Source organism: Cynocephalus volans, chromosome 6 (assembly GCF_027409185.1).
Source record: "Cynocephalus volans isolate mCynVol1 chromosome 6, mCynVol1.pri, whole genome shotgun sequence".
Taxonomy (NCBI): domain Eukaryota; kingdom Metazoa; phylum Chordata; class Mammalia; order Dermoptera; family Cynocephalidae; genus Cynocephalus; species Cynocephalus volans.
In genome coordinates this window covers 109,024,101-109,052,039 of record NC_084465.1, presented here as the reverse complement: position 1 = coordinate 109,052,039, position 27,939 = coordinate 109,024,101, and the positions used below count along the sequence as shown (strand labels likewise).

At 45.3% G+C, this 27,939-nt stretch overlaps 1 protein-coding gene across 1 annotated transcript in view; it reads right to left on the bottom strand.

Annotated features, from left to right (window-relative positions):
- BMERB1 (bMERB domain containing 1) overlaps window positions 1–27,939 on the bottom strand; it is a 123,282-nt gene that overhangs the window by 6,328 nt on the left and 89,015 nt on the right. Inside the window, exon 3 of the mRNA XM_063101256.1 lies at window positions 7,019–7,092. Within this exon, the coding sequence (XP_062957326.1) occupies window positions 7,019–7,092 (74 nt within the window). The remainder of the gene's footprint in view (window positions 1–7,018; window positions 7,093–27,939) is intronic.

The following is a 27,939-nucleotide window of genomic DNA, read 5'->3' as shown; positions in this document are numbered from 1 at the left end:
GTGACAGTGGAGGTGGAGTAAGACATTTTGCAGGTGTTCTGCAATCACCCCTTCCCATCTTCAAAGTGCTGGTGAATTGTTTTCTGACCCTGGCTCAAGAAACATGATTCTTGGCCGTTCACTGTTCTCTTGACTTGATACTTTTATTGATGTGTTGCCAGGAACATTGGTTTTATTCCCCCTAAACTCAGCTAAATCCATCTGGACACTTGGCATTGGTCCAGGGAACACAGAGAAAGATTCAACAAGAAGGCAAACCACAAGGTGGGGCCTGGTGACTAGGAAGGTGAGAGAAGAATATGTGAATTTCTGCACAAAAGTGATTGGGAAGAAGTGGCATCTGGGAGAATCAATGGGACTGGCAGTAAGGACCTGGGCTCTGTTGCTAACTAGCCCCGTGACCTTGTCCAAGTCGTGTTTCTCAGTGGGGACGTCAATGGCAATTTGGGCAGGACACATTCTCATTTGGGACCGCCCTCCCCTGCAGATCGTAGCATTCTGACTTTTGTGTATACAATGTCAGTATTGATCCTGTCTTTATTTGTATTTATGGTATTTTGTTCATCATGGATTTTTTTTTTGCATGAATTTTGATTTTTTAAACTTTGCATTAAAATATTATTCATCCCAATGGCTGAGTTTTTTGTATTTCTGCTGAGTGCCTTGTTCTCCTGACACCAGGCTGACCTTGGTCAGCTGTGTGCCCCAGTCATTGCATCAGCCAAAGACCACCCATTTCCACATGTGCTTTGGAAGCTGCCACAGCCCTGGTGGAAATTCTCCGGCCTGCATTCAGTGGCCACACTCTCCTGCCTCCTTTGCCTTGGTTGACTCCCACATGTCCTGCCAAGCCCACACTGGGCCCTGGGAATCCTCCCTCCCAGGAGGGAGATGGTGACCCACGCGGGGCCCCTCAGAGTCTCCCGGGAAGTTGAAATCGGGATGCAGAGGCCCTGAGAGTTGGGCTGTTGTGTGAGGACTTCATGGAAGGAAGATGAAGTGGCCTTGCTTCATCCATGTGCTCGAGGGAGAAAATGGAAAGTGCACCCCAAATGGGGGGCAGAGCAAAGAACATTCCATCGGCTTTCCTGTTTCTGGTCCCAGGCCCTTGTGAGGCTGGGCTGAGCTTCATGCCAATGGTGTGTTGAATAGTGTCTCCCCTTGCTATGGTCTGAATGTTTGCATCCCCCTCAAAATTCAAATGTTGGAGTCAACTTCCATGACAATGGTGTTAAGAGTGTGGAGTGGAGTGTTTAGGAAGTGAATAGATCATGAGGGTGGAGCCCTAATGAATGGGATTAGTGCCTGATGGAGTTTGTTTTTTCTTTTTTTTTTTTAAAAAGATGACCGGTAAGGGGATCTCAACCCTTGGCTTGGTGTTGTTAGCACCACGCTCAGCCAGTGAGCAAACCGGCCATCCCTATATAGGATCTGAACCCGTGGCCTTGGTGTTATCAGCACCGCACTCTACCGAGTGAGCCACGGGCCGGCCCAGTGCCTGATGGAGTTTGGATGTGTTGTCCCCACCAAAATTCATGTGGAAATCTGATCCCCAATGTGGCAGTGCTGGGAGCTGTTTGAGTCATGGGGGCGGATCCTTCATAAATGGATTAATGCTTTCCCTGGGGGAGGAGGGGTAGTAAGTTCTCTATTAGTTCCCACAAGAGCTGGTTGTTTAAAAGACCCTGGCACCTCCTCTCTCTCTCTCTCTTGCTTCCTCTCACCATGTGATCTGCTTGTACCCGCCGGCTACCTGACGCTTTCCACCATGAGTAGAAGCAGCCTGAGGCCTGTGCCAGATGCTGCTGTCCCAGAATCATAAGCCAAATAAACCTCTGTTCTTTACTAATTGCCCAGCCTCAGGTAATTCTGTTACAGCAACACAAAATGGACTAATACAGTGCCCTTATCAAAGAGGTCCCAGGGAGCTTGTTGGCCTCTCCCCCCACATGAGGACACAGGGAGAAGGCACTGTCTATGAGGAATGGATTCTCACCAGACACTAAATTTGCTGGTGCCTTGATCCTGGACTTTGCATACTCCAGAACTGTGAGAAATAAATGTTTGTTGTTTATGAGCCACCCGGTCTGTGGTCTTTTTGTTATCACAGCCCCAGAGTAACTAAGATATCCCCAAAATTCATGTTTACTCTATTTGGAAATAGCGTCTACCCCCCAAATTTATCCTTCTCTATTTGGAAATACCCTGTTTCCCAAGTAATCTGTAAATTGCTTTGCAGATGTAATTAGTTAAGCTAAGATGAGGTCACGCTTATCAGGAAGGGCCCAAAATCCACTGACTGGTGTCCTTATGAGAAGAGAGGATACAGAGAGACACACAGGGAAGAAGGCCACATGGAGACAGAGGCAGAGATCACAGTGGTGCATTTACAAGCCCAGGAAGGCCAAGGGCTGTGGGAGCTACCAGAAGCTAGGAAGAGGCGAAGGAGATTCTTCCAGAGACTTCAGAGGGAGCATGTCCCTGCTGACACCTTGATTTTGGATTCTGGCCTCCAGAACTGTGAGAGAATAAACTCCTGTTATTTTAAGCCACCAAGTTTGTGGTAATTTATTGCAGCAGCTCTAGGAAACAAATCCAATGCCTTAGGCCTCAAGGAGACTCCACTGTCTTTCCAGTAATTGCCTGTATTGTGCTTGTATCAGCTTAGATGGGCTTCTGTGCCTTTCAACCAAGCTATTCCTCAGAGGGCTATAAAATGAGAGAGTCAAACAGGCCTGGTGCTCTTAACCCTGTCTGCTCATCACAATCATATGGGAAGTGATAGAGTTTGGATGTGTTGTCCCCTCCAAAACTCATGTGGAAATTTGGTCTCCAATGTGGCAGTGTTGGAAACTGATTGAGTCATGGGGGCAGATCCCTCATGAATGGATTAATGCTCTCCCTGGGGGAGGGGGGAGTGATGAGTGAGTTCTCGCTCTATCAGTTCCCACGAGAGCTCATTGCTTAAAAAGACCCTGGCACCTTCTCTCTCTCTTGCTTCCTCTCTCTTGCTTGCTCTCGCCGTGTGATCTGCTTGTACCCACTGGCTTCCTGCCACTTTCTGCCATGAGTAGAAGCAGCCTGAGGCCCATGCCAGATGCAACCATCCCAGAATCGTAAGCCACATAAACCTCTTTCCTTTATAAATTACTCAGTCTCAGGTATTTCTGTTATAGCAACACAAAACGGACTAAAACAGAAAATTGGTACCGAGGAGTGGGGTGTTGCTAAACAGATACCTGAAAATGTGGATGCAGCTTTGGAACTGGGTAATGGGCAAAGGTTGGAGGAGATTGGAGGACTTAGAAGAACAGAAAAAGATGAGGGAAAGTTTGGAATGCCTTAGAGACTTATGTGGTGGTGAGCAGAATGCTGATAGAAATGTGAACAGTAAAGGCCATGCAGATGATGAGGTCTCAGCAATGAGGAGCTTATTGGGAATTGGACAAAAGATAACACTTGCTACGCCATAGCAAGGAACCTGGCTGCACTGTGTCCATGCCCTTGGACTTTGTGAAAGGTGGGACTTAAGAGTTGTGAACCAGAGTATCTGGCGGAAGAAATTTCCAAGCAGCAAAGCATTAAGGACGCCACATGGTTATTTCTAACAGCCTATGCTGAGTTATGGCAGAAAAGGCATGATGTAAAGCCAGAATTTAAAACAGGAGCAGAGCATAAAGATTTGGAAAATTTGCAGCACAGCCATGTGGTAGAACAGCAGAGAGCATGCAATGGTGCAGCCCAGCGACCATTAGCTAAGAAGATTAGTACAAAGGGAAGGGATTATCAAGAGAAGGAGAAAAAGGTCCAGAAGGCATTGCAGAATCCTCTGGGGCCAACCCTTCCATTTCAGGCCCAAAGGCCTAGGGAGAGAGAATGGTCTTGGCAAACAGGCCTGAGGCACCCTCCATGGGCTCGCTGTCCAGGGCCACCTGGAGAAGCTGCTTCCAGCACCAGCACCCCAGCTGCTTTGGCTTGCTCCAGCCGAGGCTAAATTGGCCCCAGGTGTGGCTGGACCCGCAGTTTTGGAAAATACAAGCCGGAAGTCTTGGCAGTGTCAATGTGGTGTTAGGTCTGCAGGCTCACAGAATGCCAGAGCTGGGAAGGCTTGGGAGCCTCCACCCCGATTTCAAAGTATGTATGGAAAAGTCTGGGGCCCAGGAAGAGATCTGTCACAGGGGTGGAGTCACCTCAGACACCCTTCACTAGAGCAATGCAGAGCAGAAATGAGGGGTCAGAGTTGCAGCAGAGAAACCCCAACTGTGCCATGCCTAGTGGAGCCATGAGAGCGGGACTGCCATGGAGACCCCAGACCTGTGGAGCTACCCCAGAGTGGAACAACAGCCTGGGAGAGGTGAAGTGTGGCCTGAGACCAGGAAAGCCATAGGAGCGGAGCTGCCCAAGGACTTGGGGACCCAACTCCCACATCAGTGTGCAGAGGCAGTCTCCAGCCTTGAGATTTAATGCCTGCCCTGCTGGGTTTCGGACTCGTTTGGGACCTGTTTTTCCTTTCTTCTGTCCTATCCCTCCCTTTTGGAATGAGAATGTGTACCCAATGTCTGTTCCACAATTGTATCTTGGCAGTAGATAAATTTGCTTTTGTTTTTCAGGTACACAGCTAGAAGGACTTTTGCTTTTGGTCTCAGAGGAGACTTTGGACTTTGGACTTTTAAGTTAGTGCTGGCGCAAGCTAAGACTTTTGGGACTGTTGAGATAGAATGATTGTATTTTGTATGTGAGAGTGACATGAGTTTTGGGGGGCCAGGGGTGGAATGATGGAGTTTGGATGTGTTGTCCCCTCCAAAACTCATGTGGAAATTTGATCTCCAATGTGGCAGTGTTGGAAACTGATTGAGTCATGGGGGCGGATCCCTCATGAATGGATTAATGCTCTCCCTGGGGGAGGGGGGATTAATGAATGAGTTCTCGCTCTGTTAGTTCCTGCAAGAGCTCGTTGCTTAAAAAGACCCTGGCACCTTCTCTCTCTCTGTCTTGCTTCCTCTCGCAATGTGATCTGCTTGTGCCCGCCGGCTGCCTGCCACTTCTCCGCCATGAGTAGAAGCAGCCTGAGGCCCGTGCCAGATGCAAACATCCCAGAATCGTAAGCCAAATAAACCTCTCTTCTTTATAAATTACCCAGTCAGGTATTTCTGTTATAGCAACACAAAACGGACTAAAACAGGAAGTTTCAGAAACCAGTGCCAAAGGCCCACACCAGATCCATTGAATTAGAATTTCTAGTGGGGCTGTCTGGACTTTGGAATTCTCCCCCTAGTTCTTTTATAGTTTTATGTTTGACATTTAACTTTTTTTTGGTAACAGCTTTATGGAGATATAATTCACACATCATGCAACTCACCTGTTCTGAGTGTATTCACAGAGTTGTGCAAACATCACCATCACCCATTTTAGAACATTTTAAACACCCCAAAAAGAAATCCCATACACACTAGCTGTCACCCCCTTTCAATTAGGACAGTCTATCCACTTGGTTGCTGCACAGTGCCTTGCACGTAGTAAATGCTCATTAAAGTGATAGTACCCATTTCTACTATTGTTGCACACACTACCCTCATAGCAAGACTGTGCTGAACACTTCTCCACTTTGCATTTGTATCTCCTGGGACAGTCACAAAAGCCATGTGAGGCTGGTATTCTTGGCTCATTTTACAAACAAGAAATTTAAACCTCAGAGAAATTAGGTTGCTCGATGAAGTTCACCTAGCTGGTGAACCTGGATTCAAGCCCAGATCGCCGCACCCTAAAGTAGTAGTTTTTAGTTGGGGGCAATTTTGCCCCCCCCCACACACACACTTTGGGGGACATTCAGCAACATCTGGAGACATTTTTGGTAGTCACAACTGTGGGGGGAGGGGAGAAGCGCTACTGGCATGTAGTGGGTAGAGATCAGGGGTGCTGCTCAACACCCTACAAGGTACAACACAGAGCCACCCACCCACCCCCAAAATTAACCCCAGATGATGATATTAACCCCAAATGGCAACAGTGTCAAGGTTGAGAAACCCTGCTCTAAAGCACATCATGATGCACATCCGGCTCAATAATAGCTACCCCTTACGGGTACTCGTGTGTGCTGGACCCTGTCTCCTTCCACTAACCTGTGAGCTCCTCAAGAGGAGAGAATCATTCTCTGTCCATCACTGTATGCCCAGAACCTAGCTCACTGCCTGCTGCAGAGCAGTCTCTTCGGACATACTTACTGAACTGATAGAAGAGCAAAAACAAGGACAAGGTCAAGGACAACGGTGGTACTTATCTGGCCTATGTTGCTCCCTGCCAAGTCCAAGGTTATTCAGACAGAGCTGTGTTTATTCATTCAATAAACCTTCCCTTAGCATCTACCAGGCCCTCGTGTGCACCCTCAAGGAGGATGAAGTCGGGAGAGAGACTTGAATGATACAAAAGGCAATTATCTGATGCATACATACTTTGATCGGGGTAAGCCCCACGGAGGGCACCCAACCCAGCCTGGAGGGGCAGGAAAGGCTTTTTGGAGGAGAAGGAGCCAAATAAGTAATATCATTAATAACTAGCAAGTCTAGGTTTGACTCCAAATTTATAGCTTGTAACCTCTATACTCTGCCTTTTCTCAAGCAGGATAATAGTAGTGATAATTGCTAATATTTATTGGAATCTTTGGGCCAAATATCAAGCTAAGCACATGGATCACAATGTGTCATTTATCATAATATTTATACCCAATGAGTTAGGTACTATCATATTACTATTACTACTCCATTTTAGAGGAGGAGAAATTGAGCTTTAGAGAGTTAAAATGACATGCCCAAGGTCAAGAAGGTGTCTAGAATTAGGACTTGAACCAGGTCTACCTGACTTGAAGTTGTGTTGGAACCCTGTGGTCAGGGTCTACACTGCAAGAATGAGGCCAGGCTAGGAGTAGAGATGAACTCCATCTTCCAGACCCCAGGGGGAAAGATGGGGCAGGCTGGGGGCCCCAAGCAGCTTCTTAACACAAGAAGAAGTCACAAATGGTTACCTGGGATGGCGACCAAATTCTGCAGTTCCTGCTTCAAGTCCATGATGTCCTTGCAGAGCTGAATATCGTCCATCCTGGGGAAACAGGATAGCAGGCAACAGTAGGTTACATCAACAGAACGCCACACCCTGAGCCTCAGCCCAGTTAAAACCAAGACAGTTGTGGGAGTGGGTTAATCTTTGTAAAGGCAATACATGCTCATTATAGAAGTTTTCCCTCAAAGGGAGAAAGCCAAAAACTGCCCAGTATCTCACTCTGGGAATAGTTAAAGCGCTGTATATCAATATGATGGAATACTATGCAGCTGTCAAAAATGAGATTCGCACGTACTGACCTGGAAAGATACCCAAGCTATATTATTGAGTTGAAAAAAGCACATTGCAAAGTATTTTTGAATAATAACGATGTTATACGGTGGTATCAGCGTAAGCATTTTAAAAAATCCATGCTATTTCAGCTACTGTAGGATGAACATTGATTCACGTAAGGCTTTTTCATGTTGGATTATTTGGGAAGGGGGTTTAGATTCTCAGAAGTGGAGCCACTGGGTATGAAGGGCTTGATATATCTATGACTGTTGAGACATATTCCAAATTGCTTTCCCACAGTGTGCACACGTGTGCGTTTACTCTGCACGTCTTATTAAACAGCCGCCACGTCAGTCAATCTCCTCGGCTCTGGGGATGCAGCTATGAGCAAGACCAAATCCTCATGAAGGTGACATTCTGGCGCAGAGACAGAAAGTAAATGCAAATACAAGACTTCAGGTGCTACCAGAGAGTGCAGCAGACAAGGGGATGGTGTGGGTCAGTTTGGACACAACTGTCCCAGGAAGAGACAGATGGAAGCATTGATATTCTCATTTTACCAATGTGGAAACAGATAAAGGGGTTCTACTGAGTCCACACAGCTAGCGGGGGCAGGACTAGAAATTGACTCTTGGGAATCTGAGTCCATCAATCTTTCTGCCTTGTCCTGTAGCGATTTCATCAAGGGCTCCTATTTCCAGCAATGCCACCTGCAGGCCAGCTCAGGGCCCCTGCCCTTTGCTATCCATTCCTATCCCAGCATCCCAGGTTGCAGGATGAGAGGCAGGAACGCTTAGTTTTGGCATGCAGCTCCTGTTCCAGAGGCACACCAGGCATTTCGCAAGCCCTGCCCTGAAATTGTCCCAGCAGGTGACAGCTGCCTCGAATGAGCTCGGACTTGCCAGAAGGACACAGACTGTTCCCGTGAGTTTCTATCTGCGATTGTGCAACTAGAGGGATTCCAGAATCACAATTGACACAGACAGCAAGCTACATCAGTGGTTCTCAGTGAGGGTGATTTTTGTCCCCAGGGACGTTTGGCAATGTCTGGAGACGTATATGGTTATTAGAACTGAGGGTGTGTGGAGGTGGGGAAATTGCTACTAGCATCAACTGTATAGAGGCTTAACACCCTACAGTGCACAGGACGACCCTCACAACAGACAAGTGTCCGGTCCAAAATGTCAGTCATGCTGAAGTTGAGAAATCTTGGGTCATAACCACGGAATTGACAGAGATACCTTACTGATCATTTTCGAGACATGCGAGAGGAGAAGATGGGGAAAGGAAAAGAAAGAGGATGGGTAGTGATTAGAAGCCAGGATTTTGGCACCAAACAGTTCTGGCTGAAAGGGGCCATGTTCCAGTGACTGAGCTTATCCAAGCCTCACTTCCTCATTTTTAAAATAGGAATGATGAGGGCTGGTTGGTTAGCTCTGTTGATTAGAGCATGGTGCTGATAACACCAGGGTCCAGGGTTCCATCCCTATACTGGCAGCTGCTGAAACAATAATGAAAGAACATAGGGATGATGATTATCGTACTACACCCTCGGATTATTATGCATGTCCAGCCCTGAGCACAGTGCCTGGGACACATATAGTTAAATGTCTGATAAATGGTGTCTATCATTATTAGTAGTAGTATTAGCTGTAAGAAAGCAGAGAGAAGGGAAGGAGAGCATGATGCTGGACAAGCACTGTATCTGGGAAACAGAGCTAACGTGGAAAGCTTTTAACAAATAACCTTTATTGATTGTATTCCACTCTGTAAAGTTTCAAAGTGACATTTTTAAATGAAATCTGATTGTAGAATGGATCCCTAATCATTGTAGAAATTCTGGAAAATACAAATAAGTACAAAGAAGGTACCTAAAATTAAGCATAACCTTGACCCGTGGGCACCAGAGACCACTTCTTCTCTGTTTTGGTGTATTTCGTGCCAGTCATTTTTTTCTACATGTAACCCAGGTGTGGTGGGCTTATCCTGCGGGCCTTTGTCTTCGCTCTTTGTCTATCTTGAGACTGCGCTCAGTATGTCATTGAGTCCCCCCTGACAGATCCAAATCCACAAGGTAGAATTCTACTGAAGATCCCACGAGGAGTCACGGGGCAGAACTCCATCAAAATCCCTAGAAGATGGCACTGTTTCCCTCGAGTGTCCCATCTCTTCTCTCTACATCTTCCACACACCTCCCAGCCAAACGAGGACCATCAGATCCCAAACACTTCAGCTCTGGTCTTCAACTTAGAAGTCCCAGTTGGCAAACCCAAAGCCTGGTAGTTCTCTGAACATCTCCCCCCAAGAAAGAAGCTCATCCCTCTTCCCAAGTTGTCTGTCAGAGTTAGGTGTCCATTCACATAACTAAAATTCAGGGTATTTTTTCTGGAAGATAGAGGGATGGGTTCTGCCATCAAGGAAAATAAGTTAACATTTATTGAGCATTTACTACATGCCAGGTGCTGTCCTTAGCATTTACCATGCATAAACTTCTCTAAATCCTCACAGCAGACCTGCGAAAGAGACATTGTGTTCATCTCCATTTTACAGATGAGGCAACGGAAGTTAAACAACATGCCCAAAGCTCCACACTGCTAAGTGACCATGGAGATTCAGCCCAAGATCATGCTATTGACACTTCACCAGGTTGTCTCCTCTCCACATGGCTACCTGAGTTGGGGCAGACACGGTTGATTGCCTAACTGACCTTCCCCTACCCCTTTCTCCTGGAGCCCTGATTCATTCAAGAGGCAACGTGCCCAGTCCCCGATGGAAGCCAGTTATGGCAACCCCATTTGCCATTTCCAGATGTCCACTTTTCCAGGCTCCCTTGCAGCTAGAGGTAGCTATGAGATCTACTTTGGACCAACAAAATGTAAGAGAAAGTCTGCTTGGGGGGCTCCTGGGAAAGATGATCAGAGCCCTGGGTGCTGCCCCCTCACTGTTCTGAAACTGCTGCAGCCTATGGAGAGGATGGCAGAGGGAAAGTGAGGAAAGAATCAGACCCTTGATGACACCTTTGAGCCACCTGGCTGACCTTTGGACCACATGTATCTGGACTTCTTGTTTAGTAAGTATTAAATGTCCTTATGACTTAAGTAGAGTGACCAATTGTTGGTTTGCCCAAGGCAGTCCCAGTTTCAGCACTGTAAGTCCCATGTCCTGGGAAACCCCTCAATTCCAGGCAAACCAGGAGAGTTGGTCACCCTAGATTTAAGATACTGTTAGTTGGATGCTCTGTTACTTGCAGCTGAAGACATTTTCATGGATACCTGTGCACAGATAGGTGCATTTTCAATAAAAGTAGGATCAAAACATACTTACACACACCCTGCCCATTCCAAGCATTACATCATGAAGGTTTTCCCATACCATTAAATAATATTGTTCAAAAAGCATTTAAATAGTTCATGCAAAGTGCTTTAGAAGCTTGGCTGGAACTTTGAATATGCCCCATTAGTTTGGGTCTCTGCAGGGTTAGGGCCAAACCCTAGAAATCAAACCCCACTGCTGCTTGCTCATTCCAGAGACAGAGAGAGAAGTCATCTCAAAGAACCTGATTCGTGCAGGAAGGGAAAGAAAACAGCCTGTGTCATTCTGCATCTTGGGCTCTCACACTGGCATGATGGAGGAAAATTGGTCATTTTACCAGCTCTGGGTGGGGAGAGGTGCTCAGGCTCTGTCAGAACAATAGTGCTACTGCTTTGCAAAATTTCTTTGAAAATGACATGGTCTGGAGGCATTGGCAGCTTGAGCTGCAGCCTCATGGTAAGCCAGCAGAGATCGCGATGTGAAGGCAGAAGCAGATTGCAGAGGCAAGGGTTGACTTTTTAAATAGTATTTGTGTGCCTCCTTTTTTGAAATAAGGTGTGGAGACTGGACTTCCTGGGAATGGTGAGAAGTAGTAATGTCAGATCTTAGAGATGGAACACTGCTCTGGGATTTGGAACCTGGGTCTGAATCCAAGCCCTACCTCTGTGATCTTGGAAGTCATTCCCCTTTCTGGACCTCTGTTTTCTGTATAGAATGAGGGGTGTTGATCTCTAGAGCCCCGTTTTTTTTTTTAAATCTATTGGCTAGTATGCAAAGAAGTCCCTCCTTGAGAAGTGGCTCTATTGTGGCAGTTTTTTGGAGATTTTTTGGGTTTTCTTTTAATTGAGTCATAATTGATTGTACATATTTTTGGGATTCAGTGTTGACATATATTGATCAAATCAATATTACTAGTATGTATAGTTACAAATCGTACTTATTCTTTATGCCCCTTGTCCAATCTCTCCACATCCTCCTCTCCCCCCCCCCCCCACCACCAATAACCCTAGATTTTTTTCTCTCTCTCTGAAAGAGTAATGGTTACTCTGTTGATTTGTTGCCTAGATGATCTGTCCAATGCTGAGAAGTATGTTCAGGTCCCCCAATATTATCATAGAGCAGATGCTTCTTCTGTCACTCTAGAATGGGCTTTGTGGAGAGAGACATCCTCTTCTTTTCTTTGGTCTCTGCTGGTGACTCTCCTTGTGTCAATGCACTCCAGTGGGTGGTGGACTATCTGCGTGGTGGCTGTGGCATCTAGCCACTTTCGCAGCAGCTGTGGTTACTGTGGTGGCTGTGGTGGGCCACCCACATAGAGGTGATGTTTCTGGCATGCTTCTTGATGCTGGTGGTGTGCCTAGTTGTGGGAGGGAAGGATCTGGTCCCCAGCTCCATACCTCAGGCCCCTGGGCGTGGCCCCAAGGCACTGGCGGCGTGCCTTTTTGTGGGAGTGGGGTCCAGTCCCTGGATCCATGCCTCAGGTCCCCTGCTATGCTCTGAGGTGCTAGTGGTGTGCCTGGGCCAGAAATAATTTTTTGTCCTTTGCTTACTTCTAAAACTGGGGAACTTCCTATGAGAACCAGTACTTGAGCTGTGTGGTTGAGCTAAATTGCTGCTTTGCTGCTGTTTCTCTAGGGAAGGCTTTTTGTGAAGCTCAGGGTTTAATTGTTGACCTTATAGGTACTTCCAGCTCTCTAGAGACCTGGTGCACTTGGGTTGTATAGAAACTCTGATCTAGGCCTGAGTTTTTTCATCAAACTGCACCCCATGCAATTCTGTATTCCTGACCAGTCTCTTCTCAGTGGCCCTACACTGATTGGGGGGCGGATCAGCTGTCCTTGCTGTGTCCCATTGTTCTCCTGGTGGGCCCATCTGCCCCACCATCCATGCTCCAAACACTTCCCATGGGACAGGCCCTGCGCTGGTCCCTTGTGATGACACACCAGCCTCTGAATGGCTCCCCTTTTTCGGCTATTCTGTTTCCTTCCTCCTGCGTGGGTCCATGGGAACCCTATTAGTGGTCTTGCTGTCCTGGAGGCCACCAAGGCCCTCTTCTCCCCTGCCATCTGCAAGCAACTCCATCTGAAGGGCACAGCTGCCGCTTCTGCTGGCTCCTGCTCCATGCACTCAGCAGCTCCAGCCTTAAAGCAGCCACAGCCTGAAACACTCAGAGCAGTTTTTTCTTTCTCTCATCGTGGCTTCTCCCCCTTCATGCACTCCGTAGGTCTCTCATCCTCTTCCCCTGAGCTCCAGCGGACCCAGCTTGGCTGATGTTACATTTTTATAGTTGTAAATTGGTTGATTTGTGGGAGAGAGTGACGCTGGGGACCATCTATTCTACCACCTTGACCGGAACTCCTATCTGCAGCTCCTTTAAGAGGAGAGAGGCCAGTCTTCCAATATCAGCCTCATTTTCTAAGCAGTCATTAATCCTGGAGGCCTGTGCTGTGCTGGAGGAGGAGGAAATCTTAGGGCAGGCAGCATAGTTAGGATAATGGTATAGTTAAAATAAAGTAAAAATAGTTAGAATAAAATTTCCAGCCTCATTTCTCTCCATTCCTGCTGGAGAGCCCTCTGTGGATGAATTTCCATTATGTGAAAATTCCAGAACACAGCAATGAAAAGCCTCAAGGAAACCCAACAACATCCACTGGACTAATGGGAATCGAAAATTGGGGACAATTTGACAACAAATGTCAAGGCCTTGAAAGCATTTAAACACCTTAGTCTATCAACTCCATTTAAAAATCTTACTCTATAAGGCCAGCCTGTGGCTCACTTGGAAGAGTGTGGTGCTGATAACACCAAAGCCACAGATTCAGATCCCTATATAGGGATGGCCAGTTAGCTCACTTGGGGGAGCGTGGTGCTGACAACACCAAGTCAAGGGTTAAGATCCCCTTACCGGTCATCTTTAAAAAAAAATTTTTTTTACTATATAGAGATAATTATGAGTACATAAGGATTTAGCTATCATTATGTGCAATATAGTCTTGTTGACAACAGCAAAAAACTGGAAACTACCTAATGCCCAAGAATGGGGCACTGCTTAAACAAATTATGGTATGCAGGCATCATGGGATTCTTCATGGGCATTAAAAACAATGCTTCAGAGAGTTATTATTGATATGTGAATAAACCATAGAAAATAACTGGTTAAGAAAATTATGATCCACTTTTGCAGAGTACACAGTTGTAGAAAGAAGATTCCATTCACAATGTTACAATGATTATTTCGAAGGAATTTGTATATCCTTCCATTTTTTTCTCTGTACTTTTTTTTGTGGGGAGGAGGCTGGTGGGTACGGGGATCCAAACCTTTGACCTTGTCATTGTAACATGCTTCTCTGTATTTTTAACTTTTGTTTTTACGATAAGCATGTATGAACAGGATGATTTTTAAAGTTGGTTTGGTTTTTTTTTAATTGCATGGACTGCCCCTTTCCTGGGAGGTTAATATAGCCAGTCCTGGGTCACAGCAGCCTCAGCAGAAGCCCCCCATGCCCCTGCCTCTACACCCCTATCTCTAGTCACAGGGTCCACATTCCAGGCCAGCAGCCCATCTGCATTTCTGTGTGAATCCTGACCTCGCATCCTTCAAGCCTTTGCCCAACTGCTCCCCCAGCTAGAACACCTTTGTCTCAGACAAATTCCTATGCAGCTTTCCAGATAGCCCCAGCATCTCCTTCTAGAACCTTCCTGATGCTCCCAGGCTGGATCAGGTCCTCTTCCTTCACGTTGCTGCAGCCCTCCCACCCCCACCGTCCTTATCCCACTGATAACCATCTAGGCATTCACATTTCTGTCTAAATAGATTGTGCCTCCTTTAAGGGACATTGCCTTTTTCCTGTACAATTCTAGCACATCACTCTGTGCCTGACACATCACACTAAGTATGTGATGAAGGAAGGCAGGCGAGCTGGCAGGCAGCACGGGGGAGTACACACAGTCCTGGGTTTTACTGAAACAAGGTCTAAAGATTGCAAGTACAGGTGGAAAATTTTCAAATCCCATGATAGAGACTCCGTGAGGACAAAAGCATCTATCAAAGGCGGTGAGTCAGCCCTGGAGAAATCCAATTAAACATCCGTAATTTGAGTGATACTGCTTTGCATTCTGCTATCAATGCTGTTTCTATTCTGAGCTCTCTCAGCATTTGGACCCTCTGGTGCCTTCCAGTCTGTCACCTGCTGTGAGTTCCTGCCAGTGCAGTGTTTCTGCTCCCAAATGTACCCTCCCCACTCCCAAGCCCATCCCTCTTTTGCTGATACCAACAAAAGCTAATATTCGTTTGAGCATTTATCACATGCTAGGAACTGGACCCAGCACTACATTGCACCCTTTTTATTGCCCCAATTTATAGGGCACTTTATAGAGTCTCAGAGAGGTTAAGTAAATCACCCAAGATCACACAGCTGGCAAGATTTGGAAGAAGGCAATCTGACTCCAGGACCTTGACAGCTGCCACTACAACAGATGCCGGCCAGATATACCAGGCTGTCACCTTCTGTCCCAGTACCCCCTTACTCTGTCCCCTTGCAGTCAGGAGCCTTTTTAAATGTTGTCAATCAGTGACAGTTCCAAGAAGTGGGTTTTCTTGGTGGCAGTGGGGGTGGGGGATGGCTTGAACACCATCCCATAATTTCCATTAGCCCTCAAAACCACCTCAGCATTTTAAAAATGTTTTTGAGATGGGCAATAGACATTTTCCCCAATTTTGTATAAAGTATAAGTTAAAAACTTTGTAGAAAACCACACTATTTTTATTGATTTATACCACCCACATCTCAGTAAAAACCGTGGGCCTGCTACTGTAAAGGAGGCTTTGAGATAAATCCCCTGATTCCTCCTTGGGATCCGATTGCTGGACCTAAGCCCCTCCTACTTAGGAATTCTAAAGCTGTCACTCCTTTCAACTGAGCATCTAAGGTTTGAAGAAAAAAGTGTCTTCGAAACACAATCTGCAGGCCCCGGGGAGGCTCCCCTGCTCTCTTCCCACCCATTCCTGCTTAGCCGATGGATTAGGCCACTCTGATTACAGTCTCAGGTTAGCCCTGCTTTTGCCAAAGCACAGAGCATCTTTCTCTGAAGCCATCAGCTATCTACTAGGTTCCCTGTGCCAGCAGAAGCAGATGAGCTTTTGATGATAAGTAAATTAATGTTTAAATCAATGTCATGTTTTTTCAACACTAGTGATTTAGTGGCCTCTTTTGCATGGAAGCAGGATCCTGGGGCCTGATGAACCACAGAGAAACAGCAAATGTCCTCAGCTGGATGCTCCAAAGCAGGGCAGGATAGGGCTAGAATTAGTGGTGTGCTGGCAAATGTTCTTCAGCTAGCTGGGAGGGAGGTAGAAGCCCTGGTTTATATAATTTGCCAATTTTTGTGCTGTTAATATTCCCTTTATTGCAGATTTCTACCTATTCACAGTGCAATAACTGGCTTGCAAGATTCCTGAAAATTTAACATCACTGGCTGGAATCAACAGTGAACAAATTTGGAGTGCCTCTTCAACATTCTTTAAATATCTATTTAACATTTATTTAGAAGAGAAGCTGAGCACTGTGTGGAGAAAAGATTGCCAGTGGCGATGATGATTTTAGCTACTGTTTATTCAGAATTTACCATGTGCTTTATAAACATTAAGTGTTTTATATATTTTAAGTGCTGAATATATACTAAGTGCTTTATATAAATTATCTCAATTGATCCTTATTACAGCCCTTCAAGGTATGTACTATGTGATTTTTTTTTTTTTTTTTTTTTTGGCACTGGCCATAGTGATCATCTCTTTTATAGATGAAGATCTTGCAGCTCAGAGAGGGTACGAGACTCAGCCAGAGTCACACAGCTAGTTAAATGGTGGAGCCAGGATGCTAACCTGAGTGGGCTGACTCAGATGCCCACATGATGGCAGCGAGGAACCTCTCCATTAGCATTCCAAGCAACCAATTCAGCAAAACCCTCTTTAAAAAAATCCTGCAGATAAGCAGGACTCACTTTATTCAGAAGGCTGTTTAGAGACCAACTATTGTTATTCACATGGGGTCTTCAAGGGCAGGGGGTCTCCCTTCTTGTAAGGAAAATTGAAATATAAATGGTCAGGATCCCTCAGATGTTCAGAATCTTGCCGAGCACGACCTAGCCTGTTTAACGTAAATACACACACGTGCGCCCAGGTGTCCGTTGGTTATTTCTGATGTAATTGCGTATGTGTGCCCAGGTGTTCTTTGGTTATCTGACTCGCAAAGTATAAAGGACACATGGCTCTGATTCACAGTGCCCTCGGGATTGCTAGGGTGGCTGCTGCTCGCTACCTGAGCTTGCATCTGAATAAAGACTTAATTTTTACCCAGGGGTCCCAGGATCTTTTTCCTATAACCTAGCTCCTGGCCTGCATGTGAGGGGTTTGTGACTCAGTCTGTGCACAACAGGTTTGAAAGGTCTGTGAGCCTCAGCCTGACACTTCTCTAATGAACAAAAGTTGGAATTTTCGGTTGCTCGACATCCAAACGAAGTTTTAGGGGAATCATTCATTGTGCCAGTCATTATTAGAGAAGTTAAAGAGAGCACCCCCTCTTCCCAGGCTCTGCCACTGGAAGCCAGTGTCTGAGACTGATCCCTGAGCAAACGGCACAGAGATGAAAGGGTAGTGGGTTTGGATGTGTGGTGTCCAGCATGGTGGCAGAGGCATCCTGGCCAGACTGGTCATGTGGCCAGTCTCTGGGGTGCTTCTGATCCTGATGATTTGTAGCTGACTCAGCTACACAAGCAGTTCTCTAAAATATACTGATTGCCTTGAAGTGGGGCTCAGGACTTGGGTGAGACATCCTGTTCTTAAAGAACTCGTGTAAGTTTCAAGTTATCTTTAAGATCAGCCGAAACATCTCACACATAGACGCTCATCCAGTGTGTAGACATTTTTGTTTATGTGCTGTAATCTGTAACCAGGGGTTGTAACTTCCGTATTTTACCCACCAATGAAAACAGGACAACTCTGGTCTGAGGAGAATGCTTCCCTTTTCCAAACTTTTCCATAAAATTTTTCAGCTTGGAATAGAGTTCAGAGCACTTCCCAACTTTGATGGTTTGTGTTTTCTGGGTCGATCCTCACATTTGGCTCTCAGTTAACCTTCATAAAATTATTTCTGCCTCAACAGGCTTAATTTGGTTCCACAATCTCTACCCATTTTCCAAGCTTGTCGCTTCCAACTTCCTTTGTTCCCCTCCCCCAACCCCTACCAATAGCCTTCTACTAAATCCCATGTTTTGCTTGAGTCGGGCAGAGTAGATTTCTGTTGCTTGCAGCCAAGAACCCTAACTGAAACAAACTTCTATCCCAAGTGGCTCATCAGAGTCTTCCTGCCTCCCACACCAAGTCTTCTCTCTAAGGGAAGTCCTGGTGGGGACAATTTTCTCCATCTGATGTCACCTTAGCAAGTCTGCAGCACCTTCTATGAGTTGGTGCCTGGCTAGCCTGCTCCTTAATTCAGTTCTAGACAGAAGATACCAGTAAGAAAGTGTGAGAAAGAACTCACAAGATTTGGGCTTGTGTTAGGTGCTTTTGGGGACAGTTTAAAGCAAGTGGGCATTTCCTCTGGACTGGATGTTGTCAGGAAGTGGGGTTAATTCTCTGATAGGGTGTCTTAATAATTCTTTCCTATAAGGTGAGAAGAAAAGAGCAAGGCTGAAACTGTAATTGATCAAGGAGCAGGAGTCATTGATAAGAGCCAAGATATGGGAAAGTTTGGTGATTTTTGCAAACAATGTTGGTGTCTTTATCTGCTTTCAGACATGCTTATGGAGTCGTCTTATCATGGTCTTGATCTGTCATGGTCTCAAAATGGCCTTGAGTGATGTTAGCAATCTGTAAAATTGTTTATGTTCAACAGGAGAAAATTTTGACCAAGCTGTGAGTGCCCAGCCAGCTCCTGGCTGCCAGGGGCTTCTTCCCTCCTTCTCACCATACAAGAAGTACTCTATATACTTCCTATCCCCAGAAGAAATTATGCATTATTGACTCTAGGGACCAGTCCCACCCATTTTTGCCTTCCCTGAAGAGCCCAGCATGGCACCTTGCTTACAGAATAGGCTCTGTGGATGCTTAGTGCACTACATGCTGGGGACAGAGAACTCTCTGGAACCGGCCATTATTATAATCATGCTGAAGTATATTTTCAAAATTAAAAATGTGACTCCTAAGAGTATAGCACGAGCACTTGTCAAAAATGTATTTAACCAATTAGTGAGGGAGCCAGTAAGATGATAAAGCTCATTTCAAGAGCATTTAAGGAACTGGATTCATAGGCATTTTTTATAAGATTGCTAGGTTAGATACAAAGCTAGTTAACACCCTACAGGGCAATAAAACTGTAACCTTTAGGGTTATCTTTTCTCTTGGGCAGAAATCTATAAGTTAACATGTAATTTCATCATGTCGGTGCTCTAATCAAATGAATAACAAGTCAGACACATGTGCCCTGTCCCAGGTAATTAATAACCCTTGGGCGGGTCTTTAATGTCCCAGCAAGGACATACTTGTCCTGCCCTCTTTTGTGGCTTCTTAGCAACATATTCAGCTGAAATTTTTCCAGCACCTACTTTCTATCTGGCAATTTCCCACGCATCATCAGCAGCAGCAGCCTAGCTAACATTTATTGAGCAGTTATTATACATTTAGGCCTTGTAATAATTTTTTAAAATATCTCACCTCATCCACTCCTCACAAAACAATCCCTATGAGGTCATTTATTCTGAGGGAAATAAGTGTGTTATAATAAAATATAAATTTGGTCTTTGTCCCTGGTTCCTGGGACAGAGCTCCTAAAACCCCTGGGATTTCCTGAGTGTTAATGAGTGTCTTTGGTTATTCATAGCAAACACCTTTGACCACATCTGAGTTTATGCTAATAAGATGGGGGAAGCCTAGATAGCTTCAGGATGGGGACTGGTCACCAGAAAGACCAAATCTGTGATTAGAGGTTGGGAACTTTTAGCCCCACCTGCTAACCTCCAGCGAGGGAAGGGGGCTGTTATAAAACCTGTTGAACAATGAGACTCAGGGAGCTTCTGGGATGATGGACACATTGATGTACTGGGAAGATGTCTTGTCCAGAGAGGACATGGAAGCTCTGCACTGGTCCACCCTCCCCACCCCCCATGCCTTGCCCTATACATCTCTTCCATTTGGTTGCTCCTGAGCTGTTTCCTTTATAATAAACCAGTAAACATAGTAAAGTGCTTTTTTGAGTTCTGTGAGTCACTCTAAAATATCAAATATCAAAATATCAAACCTGAGGGGTGGTTGTAGGAACCCCCAAATTTGCAGTCAGCAGAGCAGAAGTGTGGGTGGCCCCAGACTTGCGACTGGCATCTGAAGCAGGGGCAGTCTCATGGGACTGAGTTCTTCAATATGTGGGATCTGGTGCTAACTCCAGGTAGATACTGTCACAATTGAATTGTTGGACACCCAGTGGGTGTCTGGGAATCAGAAAATTGGTGCAGGAAAACGACATGTTATCTGGTGTCAGAAAAAAACCAACCAACTACATTTGGTATCAGAAGTGATGTCAGAAAATACCACATAAACAAGTTACAGAGAAGTTAAGTAATTTGCCCAAGATCACACAGCCGGTAAGCATTTCCACTGAGACAGATTGTGACAGGGCAAAGCCCCTGGCCTTAACCACCACGTGCTGCCTTTTGCTGGGCTTGATCACTTCACTAAGCAGAGGTGACATCCACATGGCCCTTTTAGACAGGAAGAAAACCATGGCTCAGTGTGGCCAAGTCATCATCATACATTTGCATATCACCATGGCAATGCTCTCCATGTCTCATGCCTTCTCTACTATTTTTTATTCAATATTTTTCTTTATGTTGATTTACTTTTTTACAGCACCATAAATGGAAAACCATTATTTTTCCTGAAAGACATGAAAATACATTTTTAATGTTTCCCCAAATACTACCTAAAATCATCCCAGAGCGTACCCCACTTTGGGAAAAATTGGACCAACTGAGTCACATAAGGTCACACAACCAAGATCTCAACCCAGGTTCCTGTCTCCAAGTCCAGTGTTCTCTCAGCTACAACACCGTTGACCACATGGTGCTTCTGATTAACTATGTCAGGGCAGCAAGCAGAGAGGAACTAGAATTTCTCAACTTGGCTCAAAATACCAAAGGGAAAACTAAACAGAGTGATGGCAGATGACAGATGGCTTAGAGGGCTGACTCGTCCAGGCAGTTAATGATGCCCTGGGCAAGGCTCCCTGAATTTAATCACCAGAGCACATCCTGGACGGAAGCAGACCTGCTCTGATTGTTCTAGGATGAGATGGAGTTTTCCTCTGGAACAGCTCAAGGTCAGTTCTAACGGGCCTATGAAGCAGATTGAGTACTCAAAGACATAGAACAGCAGTGAGTAATCACCATCTTCAAAGGGGAAGGAGGGCACAGAGTTCCAATCTAAGAGCCTTTTAATGATCTGGGATAGCTCACCAAACTCCATCTGGGGAAACGTCATATCAAGTCAAGATGTCAGTTTATACAGATGTTTTCTAAAGTGCTGCCTTCAAAGTAAAATTTAGATTTTATTATATAAATGGGCAGTTTTTGCCTTGGGTCAAATTATAGCTCCCAAACTTTTCCTTAGGTTGTAGAAAGATATACCCAAGAATTCTTATGGCTAATACATGGAGTACTCACAAGGGCCTGAGATCTATACTAAGTTCTTTCCACACTATTTCATGTAAGCCTCGCTCCAACTCTACGATATGTGAACTGTAATCGCACTAATTTTACACAGGCCGAACCTGAGGCTTAAAGTTCATACAGTTAGTGGTAGAGCTGGGATTGAATTTCTGCACCGTCTGGCTCCAGAATTTACCTTTATCATTATTACACTCTAATCCTAAAACCCTCCTGCAGCTCAGTGAAGAAGGTTGGTAATTCCATGTCTCCTGCTCTCGGCTTGCTCACTCAATTTTTAAAAAATAAAAAAATAAAAAAGGAGACGATGTGTTGGTTTTTAGAGGTCAAACACAGGTGGGCGATGGAGCGAATAGAAAGCAATCATTGCTCAATGATGGTAAATTTCACTTTTGGTTTTAAGCTGTTACAAAGCTTACAATTGTAATTTTCTTGATAAATATAGCACTAGGTTCAATCAAAGGTGTAATCGATCGGTTTCAACAATGGATGTGATGTTGAAGGCAACAGAGGGCATTGGAATTCTCATACACCATTGGAGACCACAAAACGTTTCATTCTGATTCTGATCACGACCCTAAGGCACTGGAGAAAGAGGTACGTACCTATGGCCATGCCAAGAAGTCATACTAACGCAGAGCAGATTTTATACTTTCTGTCTGAGGCCAATTTTCATCAACAATGATTGAGGAAGGAAACTACGATGATGAGTCATCTATAAGCAGCCAGTGGACACCAGGGTTCTTCTACTTAGCCCAGGGAAGAAGTCTTCACCCAGGACACGTCTTCATCCAAAGCACATCTGTGCAGTGAGAGTTGAGGGAGAACCCCTCCCCCTGCTTTTAAAACTCCCAATGCTCCGGCCACACCTTGGACCCATTAGATGAGATTCTGGGAGTAAGACCAGACGTCAGCATTTTCTTGAAGCTCTCCAGGTGATTCCAATGTGCGGCCAAGGCTGAGAATCACAGGTTCTGCCTTGAGGGAATTGCCATCCTGGTGCAAGATGGATGAGTTTTAATGCCTCCAGCCTCTGGCTGCTTCTGTAAAAGCTGATGTGGATGAGTCAGGGCTCAATCGGGGAAGCAGATCACCATGAGTTATGCAGCAAGGGGGATGTGTTATAGGAATTAGACCTTCCACGTTGGGAGGATCTGGTGAGGTGAAGGTCTGGGAGAGGAGGGGAGGATCAGAATAGTCACAAGCCAGACATGTCCAGCTGGCAAGACGGGGCTGCAAAGGGTGAAAAAGAGCTTGCTAACCAGGACACCGTGATCAGCACTGACAATGGCTTTTAAGTTGCTTGCTGTGAAAAGCCCCATGTGAACCCTTTCCGTGATCCTTATTTCTACTTCTCCTCGGATGATCTGGGGAGTAGGGTAGGGCATTGTTTTGTTTTGTTGTTATGGAAACTAGTGAAACATCTGAGTTTCATATCTTGATGGATTGGAGGTAAAGGACCCAAGAAACCAAGCCTGGGAGTGAAGAAGACCTGAGAATGGAAGCCCTCCAGAAATTTATAGATATTGTAAGGGTGGTATGTTAGTCCATTTCTATTGCTTATAACAGAATACCTGAACCGGGGTAATTTGAAAAGCAACGAAATTTATTTCTTACAGTTTGGGAGGCTGGGAAGTCCAAGGTTCAGGGGACACATCTGGTGAGGGCCTTCTAGGTAAGATTCTTTACAGGGTCCCATGGCAACCAGGGTGTCACATGATGAGAATGGGCTAAGCAAGAAAACTAACCTTCTCACTCACTCTCCTTGTAAAGCTATCAGAACCATGCCCATGAAACCGTCAACCCATTACTCCATGAATGGATCAATCTGTTCATGAGGGCACAATACTCACGACCCAATCCCTCTCAAAAGCCCCAACTTTCAAATACCATGATTGGGTTTCCCACTTAACACTGTTACAATGGAGATCAAGTTTCCAATACATGAACTTTTGGGGTGCACGTTTGATCCCTAGCAGGTGGATTTTGGATTTTTCCAAGGCTGTGGCAACACAGGGTGGGGGGTATTTCTCCAGGGGTCCAGAGAGCAGACACCCAGGGTGTAAGAAGATGAAGCATCATAGGGACAGGCCCAGTTCAGCTGGGCTGCTTGGAGACTAGAATGGGAATGTCATGGCCAAGTTCATTCTCTGCTTTTGGGGGACACAGTCTCTGTTGTTTGCTACTGTTGAGGCAGCTGCTCTGTCCTCCTGTTTCCCTCCAAAAACTGGCTTTCTCTGCTTACATGGACTTGGTTTGCCAACTCCCCATCACCTAACTGGTCCTGTCTCTCTGTATCCCAGGAGAGAGACTCTGATTGACCCAGACTGATCCAATCTGGACCAATCAGGTCTGTCCTGGAGGATGGGGTGGGGAGAGGCACAAACTCTCCACACCTGGGGCTGCCCTTTGCAGGGCTGTGGCAGGGGCTCTCTAAGAAGGGGCAGTGGGTTGGGAGGTAATGATTAACACTGGGCAAACACAGCAGAGTGGTTAGGAGCCTGGCTTCTGGGGCCAGGCTGCTACAGCTAGAATCCCAACCCTACTAATTCCTAGTTGAGTGACGTTAGGTAAGTCTCTTAACTTTCTGAAACTCAGTTTCCTTGTCTGTCAAATGTGGCTCATAATAGTATCTGCCTCATCCAGTCACTATGAGATGAAATAAGATACTCTGTATAAAAAGTTTAGCATTGTGCCTGGCACGTATAAGTGCTCAAAGATGATAGATAAATTAATAACAGTAATAATAATCTTAAGAATTGACCATAGCGTCTCAACACCCCCTATCCCATCCCATCACCATCTGAAGCCTCCTTCTATGACCCAGGAGCTGTCCAGATTTTGTCTTCCCTCCCAGACTCTATATTCAATTAGGGCTGAGTCCTCATCTGTCCTGTTCATTGCTATAGTCCCAGCACCTGGCACGTGGTAATTATATATTATATGCTTGTTGAATGAATAAGGAAGGAAGGAAGGAATAAATGTTTGAATACCCCCAGTCATGGAATCTCATTACCTCCCCAGATTCCAACTGTTTACAGCTCTAAATATTTGGAAAGGCCTCCTTCATACTGAGATAGTTATCTGATTCACTGTGGCCTCTCTATGCTGGTTCTATTGCCACATAAAAGAAACAACTCCCCCTTCCACAGGACAGTCCTTCAGATGTTTTGAGACAAATCTCAGGTGCCCCTTGAGCTTTCTCTTCTCATCTGAACAGTACCTTGTCGTGGAAGAAACCTTCATCTACCCTCCAATCTCCTCCCTTCTTTTGTGACTCCTCTTCAAAACAAATCGTCCACCACCAAACACAAAGAGCCTGGGCTCAATTCTCTTACAGCTGCATCTATTCATTTCCAAACTTAATTTCTTCCTGGAGAAAAGTAGCATTTAATGAGCACTTACCTTGTAGCAGGCACTGGGCTGAGCACTTAACCTGTAGGATCTCTTTTATTCCTCACAACAACCCTGTGAGATGTTAGATGCATGTCCATTTGACAGATGAGGCAACTGAAGCTCACAGAGGTTAAGATATTTGTGCAAGATTGCAAAGCCTGTAAATGGCAGAGCTAGAATTCAAATCTAGGTGCAATCTAATCTGGAGCAAGCATAGGTTTCTCTTTTTATCGGAAACCCCAGCATAGGTCTCTCTTTTTATCAAAGAACAACACCAACAAAGACCAGGATATCCAGTAATTTAAAAAAAAAACAGGCATCCCCTCACCTCTGGCAGATCCCAAACAGGAGAGTCTTGGGTTGATCTCTTCTAACTTAAAACCCCTGAGGAATTTAGGAGACTGAGGACAGAAGTAACAAGAGTGGGCCAGAATTCCAAGAAAAAACAAAATCTGTGTAACTGATCATTCAATGAATACCAGCTGTATTCATCTGTTTCCTGTTCCTTATAACAGAACACCTGCAACTGGATAATTTATAAGAAAACAAAATTTATTTCTTACAGATTTGGAGGCTGAGAAGTCCAAGGTCAAGGGAACACATGTGGTGAAGGCCTTCTTCTTGGTGGGAACTCTCAACAGAGTCCCTTGGTGACCAGGGTGTCACGTGGTAAGAATGGCATGAGCTCTGTAATGTGCTCACTTGCTCTCCTTATAAAGCCATCCGTGTCACTTGTTCTCCATATAAAGCCATCAGTGCCCCTCCTGTGACAACTCACTAAATTATTAACACATTACTCCATGAATGGATTAATCCAATCATGAGAGCATGGTCTTCACGATCCAATTACCTCTTACAGGCCCCACCTTTCAGATACCATAGTCAGATGTCCCACCCTCTTAACACTGGTACAATGGGGATGAAGCTTCTATGAGTTTTGGGGGGACATCCACAGCAGCAGCCAATTAAATAAAATGAAAGACGTTAAGTCAGGATATTGCCTCAAGGGGGTGGCTGGATCAGCTATGCACGTTCCCAGAAATATCAAGAGAGGGCTCATATCTTATGTGAAGAAAAATGTGGAAAGGAGGCCCAGCCAAGCATTATCTGATGCAATTCAGACTGTCAAGTGATACAAGCAAGCACTTCTCAACCTCTGCTGCCACTGAAATCAGCAAATTTCCAGAAACAAGCAAAGAGAATGGAAAAACCCTTCATCACCAGACCACTGTACATGCAGTTTACTGATATCCTTCTCCGTCTCTGTCTTTTATAAGATGCTTGTTTCTTGGGAGATTTCAAAAGATGATGAGAACCAGCACAAGATGATACACATGCTGTGCTGTTTTTCCCTGTACTCAGCCTCGTGTGGCCTTTTCTGTCTGTCACTGTGGCTCTCACACTGAGAGTCCAGCTCTAGGCTCAGCCCTTAAATGAATTGCTATGGTCACTTAATGTGGTCAGCTGAATAGGAGCCCCAAAACATATCCATACCCTAATGAACTTGTGAATCTGTTACCTTCTGTGGCAAAAAGGGTTTTGCAGACGTGATTAAATTAAGCCTCTTGAGATGGAGAGATTATCCTGGATTTTCCAGGTGAGCCAGAGATAGGCAGAGGGAGATTTGACACAGAAGAGAGAAGGTGATGGATAACCTCAGCTGAGAGAGACTTGAAGATGCTACCCTCCCGGCTTCAAAGATGGAGGAAGAGGCCACAAACCAAGAAATGCAAAGAATTCAGCTCTAGAAGCTGGAAAGAGAGAGGAAAAGGATTCTCCCCTAGAGCCTTCGGAAGGAGTATGTCCCTGCCGACCCTTGATTTTGGCTCAGTGAAACACATTTCTGACTTCTGGCCTCCAGAACTGTAGGAAAATAAGTATGTTGTTTTATGGCCAGAAAGTTATGAGTATATTATTTTGTTACAGCAGCTACAGGAAACTAATACACTTGGTGAAGTGTCTACACTGCAAGCTGCAGTGTCACTCTGTCCATTCCTATGGACAGGGCCTACTGTCTAGCCTAACCATCACAGAGCCAGACAGCTCTCACTACCCAGATTTGCCAACTCTCAGGGAGCCTCTGAAATGGATCAGGCACTGGCAGAAGCAGGAAGATGAGTCCTTGCTCACTTATTTGATAAATCTTCATTGAGCACCTACTCTGAGTTTGGCCATGTGCTGGGTGCTGCCAACATTGTTGGAGTGAAAACATCTCAGCCTCTGCCCTCACTGAAGTCAGCATCTAGGAGGAGAAACAGATATTGAACACATACTCACACCAATGAATACAGGTTTACAAACAGAGAAAAAGGCTTCTAAGGATCATGGTGATGATAACAGACCAGACATAGACAGGGAAAGGGCTGGGAAACATTTCCTCCAGAAGTGACCCTGGATCTGAGCCCTGGAGGGAGAGGGAGAGTTAACCAGGTGTCTTAGTCTATAAGAAAATATCTTAGACTGGGTGGCTTATAAACAACGAACATTTGTTTCTCACAGTTCTGTAGGCTGGGAAGTCAAAAATCAAGCAGTTGGCACATATGGTGACCCATTCTTCATAGAAGGCACCTTCTCACTGTGTCCTCATATGGTAGAAGGGGAAAACAAGCTCCCTCAGGCTTCTTTTATAAGGGCACTAATCCCATTCATAAGGCTCCACTCTCATGACCTAATCACCTCTTAAAGGTCCCACCTCTTTATACAATTGCATTGGAGATTATGTTTCTGTGGAATATACTATAAATCATACGTACTTCACAGGGCCTGGTTTTCCAAAGCCTTGCAGTTTCAAATATTGACCTTGCAGAGGACTGGAAATTTTCCTCAGGCTATAAAGTCTCTGTTGCAAGATAAGAATTGTGGCACAGTAAGGTTGCTGGCTCAAAGACAGACTAGTTACTGATTGATATCTAAGTTGCTGGAAAACTGCTAGAGGGAGAAGGAATGTTTGCTAAGATCAAGCTTTTGTTGATAGCCTTACTGGAATGTCATCTGGCTTGTTTCACTGAAAGTTACCAGCCTATATTGTTAAACTATAACCCCACCTATGTTCTCTTCCTGTAACTTCCTGGTCTGGAAAATAAATGCAGGAAGAGAACCCCAATTCATGGTTAATTTCCCAAGGAAGGGTTGCCCCTCGCTTGAGGGTTCCAGTGGGAGATTAACCACTTCAGGGTCTCTCACTGCTCAGAA